Here is a 15,670-nt window from a genome sequence, read left to right on the forward strand (position 1 = left end):
CAATTTTCTATTTAAAACCACCAACAACAACAAAACCACATAGATGTAAAATGAAAAGAAAAAGAATAGTTTCCTCAGATAAAAAGTCAGTTCAACTGAAAGGAAAGGAATGAGTGAGATACAGAAATTAAATGAGATTGTTGGCTCCCTAAGCTCAAGTTGTATTATAAACCTGCCTCTCAGGCCGGGCGTGGTGGCGCAGGCCTTTAATCCCAGCACTTGGGAGGCAGAGGCAGGCGGATCGCTGTGAGTTCGAGGCCAGCCTGGTCTACAAAGTGAGTCCAGGACAGCCAAGGCTGCACAGAGAGACTCTGTCTCGAAAAACTAAAAAAATAAATAAATAAATAAATAAATAAACAAACAAACAAACCAGCCTGCCTCTCCTGTATAGTCCAAACTATACTACATAGTGTCTTAACTGTGGAAAGTTGGAGGGACTGTGAGAAAGGACTCAGTGTTCCCTTTCTGTGAGTGGAGACTGGGTCTCCTTGGCCAACAGTCTGTGAAAGTGTTTGGGAGCTGGGTTTATTTTAGGGTTGTTCCCTGTGGTTCTAGGAATTGAACCTACGGCCTCAGGCACAGTAAGCACACATTGTCCTGAGCCTTATCAAGCTTGGAACTAATTAAATATTCTCTTCTGGGTTTTGTTTTGTTTTTTGTTTTTTTCAAAATAGAAATGCTGTTGGTAGCTATAACTTAACATTTCTTGATATCATTTCATAAAGTCTGTATGGTTCTTGGGTTTTAAGTCTTGTTTTTATTATGTACTCTGGTATTCTGGTTGTGAGAGGTCACTAATGTGTTTCAGTATGACCAACAGTTTTTAATTTATCTTCAGATGTAAGTGCAGTATGTTTCTAAGTGCTGTCTGGAATATGATAAAAATAATTATGAATTCAAAGGTGGATAGAATAGCTAAAACAATTTGGCATATGTTAAAGACTGTAGCTGACATTGTAGTGAGTGCATTTAATTTAGTTCATCCTATTTCTTCACTTTTATATACAAATTAAATATCCTTTGAGGTCTTGGGATGTTTATATATGTTTTGCCAGTTGGGCAACTTTTACCAGAATTCACGTTGCTGTAAAATCTGAATGTTCTGAGACGGTCTCACTGTTGTATCTCTGGATGGCCTGAAACTCACTATGTAAACCAGGCTGGTATGGAACCCAGGAGATTTCCTTGCTTCTGCCCCAAGTGCTGGAATTAAGGATATGGGCCTGTCTACCTGGCTATTAATCTCTGGTAATTTAAGTCTGAAATATTAACTACAGAAAGCTACCCACTTTATTGGCCAGTTAAATTATTTGCTTAGTGTTGTTAATTGAAAATAGAAGACCAGTTTCACTCTAAGACAATAAAACAAAAGCTTAAAAATAAACAGATTTGCTGCTGCTCAGGGTGCTGAGGAGGAGAGGCAGTGCAGTGCTCAGCCCAGACACCCTCTCTGAGAGGTCAGGAAACGCCACAGGAGAGCAGGCAGGAAGAATGCAAGCAAGCGCTGGAGGCTAGTGGGTTTGTAGGAAGAAAAGGGGTGTTAAGAATGAGAGACAAAGGAGGGTGAAGGTGAAAATAACTAGAGTGTATGAAATTGTCAAAGGACAACTTTAATAATAATATATAAAAAAGGTAAAAGTAAAGCCTTTAAGATCCCGTCATTCCCCCGTATTCTCGTGTTTTGGTGCAGAGTGCAGAAGGGAACCGTGTGAGGGGAGCGATGACTGGACACATGCAGGGTTGCAGTAGTTATTTCCTAAATTAGTTGACGAGAGAAAAGATCTAACGCGTTTTTATATTTATGTGTTGTAGAGTGGGTTATCTGAAAGGCATTTCTCAGACTTGAAGACCAGCTCTTCCTTCACACACCAACCCTCACCGAAAGTTGTTGAGACGCATATAATGATATAGCACATTGTTAGAGCATAGGACTTGTATCTAGACCAGCATTTACAACCTCAACTTTTGACATTTTAGGTTAGTTTGGTTTTTTTTTTTTTTTTTTTTTTTTGGTTTTTTTGTTTTGTTTTGTTTTTGTTTGTTTGTTTTTTGTGGTTCTTCTATGCACTGTAGGGTATTAGTCAGCATCTCCAGCTTCCCTTAGGATGCTGTAGCTGCTACATTTGCTGTTGTGCCAATCAAATGTGCCACATTGCCAAATGAATGAGCTTCCTACAGGCAAGGACCACTTGCTAATTTTAGCTTTCTTATCATTCACCATAATGCTTGTACCAGACTAAGAACTTAGTAAATATTTTAATTAAAGTAAACTTGTAACTTCAGGTTTTAATTTTTGTTTGTTTACTTGTGTTTGGTATTTGGTTTTTCGAGACAGGGTTTCTGTGTGTAGACGTGGCTGTCCTGGAACTCACTCTGTAGACCAGGCTGGCCTGGAACTCAGAGACCCACCCGCCTCTGCTCCCAGAGTGCTGGGATTAAAGGTGTGTGCCACCATGCCCGGCTAGGTTTTAAAATTTTAAGATTTATTTTGAGATGGGATCTTGCTTTCTATTCATTCCCCTGGGCTGTAGCTACAGGCATGTGCCCTGTGCACCCACGTTTCATTGAATCGTCCTCTTTCTGTTTCTCATAAAGTATGTTGTGAATCTTGTCAAAAATGTTTATTTGTACAGGGTGAGGAGGTCCCCTCAGTCATAGTCATAGGAGAGGGGAGTAAAGGGAAAATGGGAGGGAGGGAGGAATGGGAGGATACAAAGGAAGGGATAACAATTGAGATATAATATAAATAAATTAATAAAATATATTAAAAATATTTATTTGGAAGGTGCTTCATTTTAATCGTGTACTAAATCATTGGATAAATTTGTTGCTTGTCTTATAAAATAATACATGGCTTGTTTGTAATTTTACTATTCCAATAACACACCTGTGGAAAAGTTTCATAGAACTAACCTTATTAGGGCCAAAGTATTATTTTAAATTGTATACAGTGCTCTGCCTACATGCACACCTGCAGGCCAGAAGAGGGAATCAGGTCTCATTGTAGATGGTTGTGAGCCACCATGTGGTTGCTGGGAATTGAACTCAGGACCTCTGGAAGAGCCCCAGTGCTCTTAACTGCTGAGCCGTCTCTCTGACCACCTTAGGATTTTAATAAGCATTAGCAAACACAATTATGCTTCTCATGTTTGTTCCTTTTGGTTTTGTGCGATAAGATCTGGAGCAGTCCAGGCTGACGACTGCCTGATCTCCTCCTTCCTGGAGTTAGCCACATGTAACAACACTACAGCCAGCTCTCATAGCTCCAAACACTGAAGACTCTGTCTCCTCATTCTTTCAACTCTTCTTAGTACTAGGAGGCTTTTTCAGGAGGGGATGGGATTATGGGGCTACGTAAATTTAGGGTTTGTCAATCTGTCAACCTTCTTTCATGTTTCTCTAACAAAAGAAATGTCATTCAAATTGTGGGTTGTCTGTTTTTGTACAGTAGGTTTTTGTTGAAGTTTTGTTTGGGTTTTGTTCTTGGTTGGCTTCTTTGAAGACAGTTTTTCTGTGTGGTTCTGGAAGACTTTTAGAGCGGGCTCTCCTCAAACACAGATGTTCTGCTGCTGCCCAAAGTGCTGGAGTTAAATAAAGGTGTGCACACGGAGCCTGGCTCAGCTGGGAGTGCTCGTCTTCCTGCTTACGATTTCCAAGTCTGGGATTACAGTTTCGGTAACCACAGAGTCCCAGCGTTCTTTTATATTTTAACTTTAGGAAATAGTAATGACACAAAAAACAAGACCTTGGTACCCAATTGACTCTTGCCTAAAGGCTAGTAAGAGTGATATCTTTAAAAGGCTTTCAAGTGCATCTGGGTTTTGTTGTTTTGTTTTGTTTTCTACTTGGTTTCCCTTTTCTTGAAAAGTAAATCTTTTATTTGTTTCTTTGTTTGAAACAGGTAGGGTCTCATTATGTAGTTCTGGCTGATCTAGAACTCACTTTGTAGACTGATGGCCTCTAACTCAGAGAGATCTGCCTCCTGAGTGCTGGGGTTAGAGACCTGCATCAGTAACTGCACTGGGTGAAAAGTTCATCTTTGCAGATAGTTTTGCTTATTGCTGGGAACAATCTTGTTAAAACAAAAGGTGGAAAGTTAAAGAAAGCTTGTCTTCACACTGTAGTTTGTTTGGCAGTAACTGGATCTCTGTTAGATGCTAGAAAGTTTTGTGTGAGATTTCCTGAGTTTTCAGAATAGCCCTACGGAAGAAAATATTTTTCTATTTTACCACTTAGATTATACATTTACCTACTGTCAAAGTTTATATCTTCATGGTATGAAAAGATCCCTAGCTACCAATTACTATGCAACTAATAATACATGTATTAAGTTGGAGGAAGATGTTAACACAAAACTTCTTTAGTCTTATGTATTGAATGGTGCACAGCACAGTTTAGCCAGTCTAATCAGAAGGAGGTGGTCTGTTGCAGGATTATATAGCCCTCTACGTGAGGGGGCCCTTAGGCAGCATGTGGGCATCCTGCAGAAAGCCCTTGCTTTCCCCTCCTGCGGTCCTTGGCTGTAATTCACATATAAGTTGGAAGGCTATTCTTAGCTTCTTTTGTTTGGTTGGTTTTGTTTTTCTGAAACTGGGTTTCTTTATGTAGCTCTGGCTATCCTGAAACTCACTCTGTGGACCAGGCGTGCCCTCATAACTCAAGAGATATGCCTGCCTCTGCCTCCGCCTCCCAAGTGCTGGGATTAAAGGTGTGCACCATCACCACCACCACCTGGGTTAAATTTAGCTTCTTGATGGATCTTTGATTTGAAGTTTATAGATTTATAAGCTTATCGCCCAATGGTAAGAGCTTTTTGTATTTTCTTTCTGTTCATTTTTCAGTCGTTTTCATGAAATTTTGGTTAACTTTAATTAGAAGTATCTTTGATAATTGTAGACAAGCAAATTGTAGGTGTTTTGTACAAATGTTTGGTGAAGTTTTAAAAAATCAGAGGAATCATTGACCAACAAGATGAGAAACATTTGATTTGTGCTGTGGTTCCCACCCACCACCTCCAGTGCTAGAGAAATGCTGGCTGAGATTGTAGTTTGGATCTCTTGCTATATTGTGAAGTGTGTGTTGTGCACGTACCTCACGCCGTGCAGTAAGCTCCAAATGTGCGTTGTTCTTCTAGGTATTTTAATTACAACCATAGCCTCCAAGGGAGAACTGCAGAATTGGCCTGATCTCTTACCAAAACTCTGTAGTCTGCTGGATTCTGAGGACTACAACACCTGTGAGGTAAAGCTTTCGCTTCTTTGTCTTCTCATAGCATATGCTAGCCTTTGGGGAAATGCTTTTGAGGCAGACAGCTTCAGAACCCAGAAGCCTAAAGCTACCCTTGTGTTTTATATTTGTTACCTTTTACTGATTTTCTGGACATGAAATGACAAAATTCTCCTCACTGTGCTTCCTGTAAAGAAGTACTTTGTCTTTAACGTTACTCTTAAATGCTCCGTGCATGTGATTAACAGCTGATTCTACTACATTTAATCAGTTTTTATTTTATGGGTGGGAATGTTTTTGCCTGCATCTATATGTGTGTACTGCATGTGTGCCTAGTGCTCTCAAGGTCAGAAGAGACCATCAAATTCACCTAAAACTGGGGCTAGCGGTAGTTTTGAATTACTGTGTGGGTGCTGGGACCAAGCCTGGCTCATCTGCAGGAGTAACAAGCACTCCTGCCTTTCCAGTGAGCCATCTCTCCAGCCCCTAGTTGGTGTCTCACATACTTAAAAGTAAACTGAAATGTATCAAAGCACCAGACTGTAAATTGTTTCTAGCTTCTCTGAATTAATGACATACAATAAAAGGGACAAGCATTTTTAATCATACATTAATTCTGATCTCTTGATTTTGGGTTTTGGATTTTTGTTGTTGTTATTGTTGTTTTGGTGTGGATTGCTTCTCCCTCCCTCCCCATCCCCTTTCTTTTTTGCCGCTGATAAAATCTATAAAATGTTACTTTTGTTTTGTTTTGTTTTGGTTTTGTTTTTGGGTTTTTTGTTTGGTTTGGTTTTTGTTTGTTTGAGACAGGGTTTTAGTATGTAGCCTTGGCTGGCTGGACTTGCTTTGTAGCCCATACTGGCCTAGAGCTCAAAAGTAGTCCTCCTGCCTCTTCCTCCCCAAGTGCTGGGATTACAGGCAAGTTGCACCATGCCCAGCTCAACTATTATGTTTAGAGTGTTTGGATTTTTTGTATTTTGGTTTTGTTTGGTTTGGTTTTTTGAGACAAGATTTCCCTGTGTAGCCTTGACTGTCCTGGACTCGCTTTGGAGACCAGGCTGACCTCAAACTCACAGCAATCCACCTGCCTCTGCCTCCCAAGTACTGGGATTAAAGGCGTGTGCCACCACGCCCAGCTGGATATTTTTGATTTTAAAGACAGTCTCATGTCCTTGAACTCTTCTGGTCCACTAACTACCTCCCCATGCTGGGATTACAGACGTGGGCCACCATGCCCAGTCAGAGTAAAGTTTCTCCATGTTGATAAGCAGTAGCATATTTGATTTACTAACTAACAGAATCTGTCTTATCTTTCTATTCATTTCATTTATTCATTCATGTATTTATTTATTTTGGAGATAGGGTCTCACAATGTAGCTCTGGGTAGCCTACAGCTCCTAGAGATCTGACTACTTTTACTTCTGAGTGATGTTTGTTTATAGTGGAAATGTGGGGTTTTTTTGTTTGTTTGTTTTTGTTTTTTGTTGTTGTTGTTGTTTCTTTGGCTTGTTTTTGTCTTCTTGTCTTTTTAAACGTTTATTCTTCTGCCAGGCAGTGGTGGTGTGCACCTTTAATCCCAGCGCTTGGGAGGCAGAAGCAGGCGGATCTCTGGGTTTGGGGCCAGTGTGGTCTACAGAGTGAGTTTCAGGCCACCAGGGGTATACAGAGAAACCCTGTCTTGCAAAACCAAAACAAAAAACAAAAAACAAAAACATAATAAGGCCTTCCTTATTATTATTTGGTAGCCAGTTAGTTGGAATTTTATTGCCAGAACAATAAACAAATGAACATTTGACTTTAGTCATTGGCTTTTAGAAATACAACTTGGCGGGACCTGGTGGTACACACCTTGAATCCCAGCACTTGGAGGCAGAGGCAGGTGGATCTCTGTGAGTTCGAGGCCAGCCTGGTCTACAAAGCAAGTCTAGAACAACCAAGGATACACAGAAACCCTGTCTCAAAAAACCAAAAAGAAAAGAGAAGAAATACTTGTTTGCAAAAACCTTAACATTTAACAAGTTATGTATCTCAAAATGAATCCATGTTACAGTGGTTACATAGATTTCTATGAAAAGGTAGTTTTGAATTTGTTTAGATAATTTTATTGTGTTCTTAAAATTGATAAGAACATTTCAGTGGAATTAGGTATTGGGATTAGAAGATACTTATAACTAACCAAAATATTTTCCAATTTTATCTTATTTAATGCTACAATTTAAGTGTATCATTAGGATGATATTTTGATACTCTGGATTAATTTGTTTTTAACTAACTACATCTAAATGAGTAAATTTAGTATTCCATACCTTTTGGGTTTTGCATTGCATTTGTTCCTTTGAGATGCAGTCTTGCTGTGTTGACTAGAGTGGTCTCAGCCTCCCAAGTCCTGCGGTGACAGACGATGTGCTCTCACCTGACCGTCGTGCCCGTTTTCAGTGACTGCTAATATTGTAAATCTGTCTTTCACAGGGAGCATTCGGTGCCCTGCAGAAGATCTGTGAAGATTCTGCAGAGATTCTAGATAGTGATGTTTTAGATCGCCCTCTCAACATCATGATTCCCAAGTTTTTACAGTTCTTCAAGCACAGTAGTCCCAAAATAAGGTGTGTGTCAAACATTACACTGTTTTGTTTAAGAGCAAGATTACTTTGGGGAAAGTGGTTTGTTAATCCGTTTTGTCACATCCAGGTACCTTCCTCAGTACCTGAAATTACCATCTTCCAGGCCTACCCTCGTCCATTCAGGTGACAAGGGTATATGATGCCCTTTGACATTTTACACAAGGTAGCTTCTTCCCTGCCGAGCCTGTTGCTAGGTTCCGTTCTGTCCTCCTCTTTTGCTTTTCCTTATTCTGTGATAGGTAAACACAATTATAATGAAAACATGTTTTCGTTGAGTTTTTAACTGTTGATACTCTAAAGCCTTTACATCTGATTTAAACATATAGGCACCAAAGCTTTTTAGCAGTCCCTGAAATGACGTAGCACGTTTATGTGGAAGCTCCTCAAGTCTAGACTAACTTGAGAAAGGAAGACGTATCTTGACTACGCCTGTTGCCGCCATTTCCCTAGCAAGTGATGACTACAGCGTGCTAGTGCAAGTGCGTGACTGTTGCCGCCATTTTCCCAGCAAGTGATGACTACAGCGTGCTAGTGCAAGTGCGTGACCCTGTAGTGTGTCTCGTACTTCCCTGAGCTGCTGTTCTGCTTGTTGCCTTTTGCTGTGGATGTGGTTGGTTGATATTTTTTTTTCCTATTTTGTTATTAAGGAAGCCTTTTCCGCTAATTGTCAGTTCCGTTGATATTTTCGTTGTCAGTGCTTCGTATATTTCCATAGAATAACAGATGTATTGACATATAAACAGGAATCATTGGCTAGAAGTGATCCGATCCCTCAGTTATAAATGAATGTGAGTGCAGGCTATAGCTGTTAGTTGGGCCTCGGTATTTTATCCCATGGACTTGTTTCAACCCTGACGAGAGAGCTGACCTGAATTGATTTCTTGGCTTCTCTTTCATACCTGCCTCTCCCCTTCTCTAGTCCCCTTTGGGCTTTCATGTGTTTAACGTGTGTGTGTGTGTGTGTGTGTGTGTGTGTGTGTGTGTGTGTGTGTGTATGTGTAAACTTATATCTAGGTTCTACAGATCAGAGAAAGCGTGGTAGTGCCTTTCTGGATAAGGCCTACTTCACTCACGGATCTCCAGCTGTCTCCATTTCTGAAATGTCATAAGCTCATTGCTCACAGCTCTGTGAATAAAATTCCATTTTGTAATGTTCAGGACCAGAGTCAAGTTCCTAGGACCTAAACTATGGCTCACAACCACCTCTTAGGATGTGACAACTTAACTGTTGTGGTGACACATGCTAATTGCCAGCACTAGGGAGGCAGAGGCAGGTGGATTGCTGTGTGTTCGAGGCCAGCCTGGTCTACATAGTCCAGCACGGCCAGGCTAAGGCAGGAAACCCTGTCTCGGAAATAAAAAAAAAGAAGCAAGCAGCAGCCAAGAATGGCCTTCCAACTTACATGGGAATTACAGCCAAGGACCTGCCTGAAAAACAAACAAACAAACAAAAAAGCTGTGTCAACTCCGAGGGCCCTTGCGGTCATCTGCACATAACCACACACAGACACAGACACATGGTTTAAAAATAACTGGGGTAGAGAGACGGCTAAGGGACTCAGTGCTGTTGCTCAGGAGAGGACCAGGTTTGCTTCCCAGCACCCACATAGCTGCTCAGCGCTATGCTTCAGATGCTTTGATGCCCTCTTCTGACCTGCAGACCTGCACACACATAGTACAGATGTACCTGCAGGCAAAGTACCACATGCCTAAGACAGAAATAAAACTTTAAATCTTTAAAAAATACACAATTCTACCAGAAGTTTTATGCTACAATAGAAAAGGAAGAATTAGAGGGCGTTAAAACAAAATAAAACAAACTGCCTGATGGAAATATAAACTAATACATGGAAGGCAGTAAAATATGAAAGTAAAAATACTAAATACAAAAGGAAAAAGGAAAGACAATAGTGGTACACTGGTGTGGAGTCTGGCATGCCAGGAGTGTGCAGGCTGTGAGAAGTCAGTTGTGCTTGAGGGCTCTTGACTCAAACCTGGAGTTTTGAGGCTAGGATCCTCTGATGACAGAGCATGCGTTGTTGTCTCTGGGTATGCACTGTATCTGGATGTCTGAGTCCTTTGGGCAGATGTCAAGGGTAACGTGGTAGGCTCATTTTTAGCTTTTTGGTCATTTTCCCAACTGTTTCAATAGTGCTGTACCAGTTTGCAGTCCATCTAGAGTGAATGAGGGTTCTCTCTCCCCACATTGCCCTGTCATCTGTTGTAGGGATTTTTGTTGATCTTTGCCATTCTGACTGGGTAAGATGAAATCTCAATGTTGTTTGATTTACATTTTCTATTTGTTTTTTGTTTTTGCTTTTTTCCCGAGACAGGGCTTCTCTGTGTTATCTTGGCTGTCCTGAACTCATTTTGTTTTTTGTTGGTTTTTGGGGGGTTCTTGGGTTGTTTGGGGGGGTGGGTTGAGACAGGGTTTCTCTGTGCATCCTTTGCTGTCCTAGACTCACTTTGTAGACTAGACTGACTTTGAACTCACAGTGATCAGCCTGCCTCTGATCTTCTTCTTCTTCTTCTTCTTCTTCTTCTTCTTCTCCTCCTCCTCCTCCTCCTCCTCCTCCTCCTCCTCCTCCTTCTTTTTTCTTTTTTCTTTTTCTTTTCGAGACAGGGTTTCTCTGTGTAATAGCCCTGGCTGTCCTGGACTTGCTTTGTAGACCAGGCTGGCCTTGATCTCACAGCGATTTCTCCTGAGTGCTGGGATTAAAGGCGTGGGCCACCATACCCAGCTCCTAAAAGGGAGCTTTTAGTTGGGGGTTTACTTATAGTTTCAGAAGTTTAGTTCTTACCATCATGGCCAGAGGAAGCAAGGCAGCATGCAGGCAGGTAGTGGAGCAGCCGCTGAGAGAGCTATGTCCTGGTGCGTAAGCAGAGAGAGAGGAACTAAGTTAGGCATGGACTTTTGAAACCTCAAAGCCTGCCCCTCAGTGTCCTCCCTTAAGGCCACACTGCACTCCTAAAGCTTCCTTCACAGAGCTCCACCCCCTGATGACCAAGCATCAGCTAGAAGAGCTTATGGAGACCGTTCTCAGTACAAAGCACCAGGTTAGCACATTCATTACGGCACTAGAGTGATGGTGCAAGCCTTTTATCCCGGCTCTTGGGAGGCCTAGGCAAGTAGATCTCTAGAGTTTGATGCTGACTAGGGCTGCATACTGAGATCTTGTCTTACAAAAAGAAAAAAGAATAATAAAACTCCACACCTTTAATCCCAGCACTCAGGGAGGCGGAGGCAGGCAGATCTCTGTGAGTTGGAGGACAGCCTGGTCTACACAGAGAAACCCTGTCTCAGGGGGAAAAAAGGGAAAACAAAAGTGTGGATTGAAAGAAAGACTAAATATTATTTGGTGTAAACTATGCAAACATTCCAAAATGGAAATTGGAATTGAAATCTGCTTTGCTTAAGTTTGTTTTGCACTTAATAATAATCAGATGCTTCTAAAGCAACCGCTTTTATTTTTTCTTTAATTTAAAAATATTTTGTTCTATGGCAAAGAAACTTCATTTTAAAAAATAATTATTTGGGTAAGTGCCGTTTACCTAATATCAAGCAGATCTTATTCAAAAATTCAAAGTATATTAGCTATATGCCAAAAGTATTTTTCTGTTGTATTTTTATTGCAGGTGTTGCTTCAGCTTTGATTTGTGCTTACTGCATCATTGATAGTCTTTGTTGATACACAGATTATTCTGACTTACACTTTTTTAAAAGATTATTATTTATACAGTATTTTGCCCTACATGTACACCTGCACACTAGAAGAGGGTACCAGGTCTCATATAGATGGTTGTGAGCCACCACGTGGTTGCTGGGAATGGAACTCAGGATCTTTGGGAAAACAGTCAGTGCCCTTAACCTCTGAGCCACCTCTCTAGCACCCTGACTTATACTCTTAATGGATACATACACCATATTTCTAGAGCTGCACGTGGAAGTTCTTGACTGTGATGAGCATATGTTAATGTGTACATTTGGCTTCTAGGTCTCACGCTGTTGCATGTGTCAATCAGTTCATCATCAGTCGGACACAAGCACTGATGCTGCACATTGATTCTTTCATTGAGGTAAGACTCATCCCTGTCCATGAGAACTACCCTGTAGCGAGTAATTTATAATACAGAAATAGTTATTACTGTTGAAGTATTAAAATTGGATACAGGACAACTAATTTTTTCCTAGCCAAAAATAAAAGTATTCTTTATGTGACAGAAGGTTGGCGACGTGCTATAGATAACTGGTTATAGAGTGAATACATATGGTTCTGCCCACTAACTTGACTACTTAGAAGAAATCTCCCTTAGTACACCATTCAATTTTTACATGAAAATTGATTTTCCTTGTTCATGAGTAATAATTGAAGAAAGCAAACACAAAACATTTAGTAAGATTGAACAAAGGTGACTCATAACAATCCAAAGATACACTTTAAAAGAATAGCTTCTTTGTCTTTTGTTATTGTTGTTTTTGTTTTATCAAGACAGGTTTTTCTGTGTAGCCTTGGCTGACCTAGACACGTTGTAGACTAGGCTGGCCTCGAACTCACAGTGATCCACCTGCCTCTGCCTCCTGAGTGCTGGGATTAAAGGCGTGCACCACCACGCCACTTCTGAACAGTTGAGGTTGCTATGCACTGTGCATTGCATAAAATGGCCTCCGTCCCCAAGCTTATTTCAGCACTGCTCCCCCCAGCTCCCCCTCCCCCCGTGCTTCCTACACCTGGTTACGTGGCTATGTTTTTATTTTGTTTTGTTTTTAGTAAAAAACCTGCTTTAGAAGCAGTGGTGGTGCATGCCTTTAATCCCAGCACTCAGGAGGCAGAGGCAGGCAGACCACTGTGAGTTCAAGGCCACCTTGGTCTACAGAGTGAGTCCAGGAAGGCCAGGACTTCACAGAGAAACCATGTCCCAAAATAATAAAAGAAAAAAAGAAGGAAAGAAGGAAGGAAGGAAAAAAGAAGCTCACTTTAGAAATAGACCAGTGTCAAAGTTTGGCTCCCAAGTCCAGACTGTGTCCCAGGCTTTGTCCATCATTCAGTAAATTTCCATCAGCCTGAGTCTGGTGTGTGGTCAGTATTCAGCAATTTCTGAACCTATAACAACAGCTTCTTTCTGATCTCTCTCTCTGTAGACCAGGATGGCCTTGAACTCGGATCCGCCTGGCTCTGCACCACCGTGCCCTGCTGTGTATAAGACTTTGTAAGCAGCAGCACATGTGCAGATTACAGGACTTTTCGTTCTCTCCCACCCTGTTGAGACAGTCTTGGTTCTGCTACTGTGCTGCGGACTCCAGGCTTCCTGGCCATTCTCCTGGCATTGCCTCCCAGTTCATCACTGTAGGACTGCTGGGGTTAAAAATGACTTCTCTGTTTTATCATTATTTGTTTGTATGGCAATTCTGGGGTCGAAGGGAATGCTCATTCATTTTGGTTTGGTTTTTTGAAACAAAATCTCGGGCGTCCCATTCTGGCCTTGAGTGTTAGGCCTTTTGCGGTCACCTGTCACGTGCTCTGTGTCAAGCTTCCAATTCAGTCTTTCTATACCTTGTTACCTTAGCTTTTCTATTAGGTAGAAACCTTTTTAATACGTTGGAAAATTTAAACTAGGGGGGAATGTGTTTCTTCTACAACAGAACCTCTTTGCACTGGCTGGGGATGAGGAAGCAGAGGTGCGGAAAAACGTGTGCCGGGCACTTGTGATGCTGCTCGAAGTCCGGATGGATCGCCTGCTTCCTCATATGCATAACATAGTTGAGGTAAGCAGAGCAATGAATCCAACGCAAAATGTATACTGTGAAGATACAGTTTTCTGATATTCTATAACATGTTTTAGGGTAAGGACATAAAATAGATATGGTTGTTTTTAACATATAAACCCTTGTGGTCTTTTTTTTTTCCCTCTCTGTCTCTTGTGTGATTTAAAATACTATTGGAGCAGTTATTTAGGCATACAGAGAAGGAGCTGGGCACTGTGACCCAGCACTCAGGGAGGCAGAAGCAGGCAGATCTCTGTAAGAAAGACATTGGCCAGGCAGCGGTGGGGCAAACCTTTTATTCCAGTACTGGGATGCAGAGGCAGGCCAGCCTGGCACCAGAGCAAGTTCCATGACAGCCAGGGCTACACAGAGAAATCCTGACTGGAAAAAAAAAAAAGACATTGACCATTACAGCTTCAACAAACCATGTAGATTTTTAAAGGCCATATTTCAGTTCTTGTATAGTTAAAGTAAGTTTACTAGAGAACTTATCAATTGCACTTATTTGAGCGGTGGCCTGCGTAGGATAGCAGGAGCAGTTGTTTAGGCTGGGCTCTGTACCGCTAGAGTTGCAGACATTCTGCTGAGTGTTTTTAGCAATATGTTATCCAGAGCCTCACTTGTGCATCCAGTTTAAAATTGTGTGATGAGAGAAGATCTCTTGGGAATGGAGTTACTGTGTGTTAGACTCTGGAGAGATGGCTCAGGAGGTACCGTGCTTGTTACTCTTGAAGAGGTCAGGGTTCCATCTCCAGTGCAAAGAGACCCGCTCCCTCTTCTGCCTTCAGTGGGCACTTCACACTAAGGTACACACACTTACAGACGAGCAGGCACCCACAATACACATAAATACTAAATTAATAAGTACATTTTTTTATTTAATTTTAATTTTTTACCATTTTTAAAATTAATTTATTCATATTATATCTAAGTAAATATTTTTTAATATGTTAGAAAAAGTGCTGGTGAGGGCTAGAGAGATGGCTCAGAGGTTAAGCGCAGTGGCTGCTCTTCCAAAGGTCCTGAGTTCAATTCCTGGTAACCACATGGTGGCTCACAACCATCCATAATGAGATCTGGTGCTCTCTTCTGACCTGCAGGAGTTACATGCAGGTAGATCACTATATACATAATAAATAAATATTTTTTTTAAGAGAAAAGGTGCGAGCATCCACTTAGGTAGCATCTTCTGCCAGCAGAAGTACAGAAGTCATGTCTTTGAATCTGTTTTGTCTATGAAGTTAGTTATAATAGTTTGTATCACTAGGTGTAGCTCATACCTGGGGAACCTAACTCTGTGGTGTTACATAGTACTTGATGTAGTGGTACCCCGAAGCCTGATATTTGGCATGTTGAGCAGGCCTGTGATAGTTGCCATATTTTGCCATGCAGTGTGTTGCAGTCTAGAAAAGAGAGTATAGCGTACTACAAATGTATCGATTGACCTTGATTCCAGTCCCAGGTGTACTGGGAAATCACATGAGTAAATTCAGCTTGGTATGTCACAAGTCATGCTAAAATACCTTGTTGAAACTACAAATTATAATTAAGCTTGGTGTGGTGGTACATACATACCTGTAGTCCTAGCACTTAGGAGTCTTAAGTGTGAGGCCAGATGGGCCACAAGGTGAACTTCAGGCCAGCCTTGGATCCATGCTTAGAACTTGTCTCCAGAAGATAAAGACAAAAAAGGGGATGTGGGGGGGGGGGTGGCTTACAACCCCCCCCCCCCCAATTTTAGGTTTGTTTGTTTTCAAGACAGGATTTCTCTGTGTAGCCTTGGCTGTCCTGGACTCAGCTAGGCTGGCTTTGAACTCACAACAGTCCACCTGCCTCTGCCTCCCAAGTGCTGGGATTAAAGGTGTGCACCACCATTGCCTGGCTGCAAATTTTTTAAAGGGGGGGGGGGGTCTGTTTACAAGAGATTTTTTTTTCTATTTAAAAAATTTTCATTTTATGGAGTCTTTTTGTTTTTCTCTGATAAACATTGACATGTCAAAAAATAAAATGGTTTCCTAGTATACCCTGCACAGAAGTAGATCAGTAAGGCACACAAATG

At 41.3% G+C, this 15,670-nt stretch overlaps 1 protein-coding gene across 3 annotated transcripts in view; it reads left to right on the forward strand.

The window, feature by feature from the left end:
- TNPO1 (transportin 1) overlaps positions 1-15,670 on the forward strand; it is a 78,358-nt gene that overhangs the window by 40,206 nt on the left and 22,482 nt on the right. For all 3 annotated transcript variants that reach the window (XM_084802680.1, XM_084802682.1, XM_084802681.1), the window contains exons 5-8: positions 5,135-5,241; positions 7,696-7,829; positions 11,843-11,924; positions 13,489-13,611. In XM_084802680.1, coding sequence (XP_084658806.1) covers positions 5,135-5,241; positions 7,696-7,829; positions 11,843-11,924; positions 13,489-13,611 — 446 coding nt within the window. The remainder of the gene's footprint in view (positions 1-5,134; positions 5,242-7,695; positions 7,830-11,842; positions 11,925-13,488; positions 13,612-15,670) is intronic.

Source organism: Acomys minous, assembly GCF_964271855.1.
Source record: "Acomys minous genome assembly, chromosome: 11".
NCBI lineage: Eukaryota > Metazoa > Chordata > Mammalia > Rodentia > Muridae > Acomys > Acomys minous.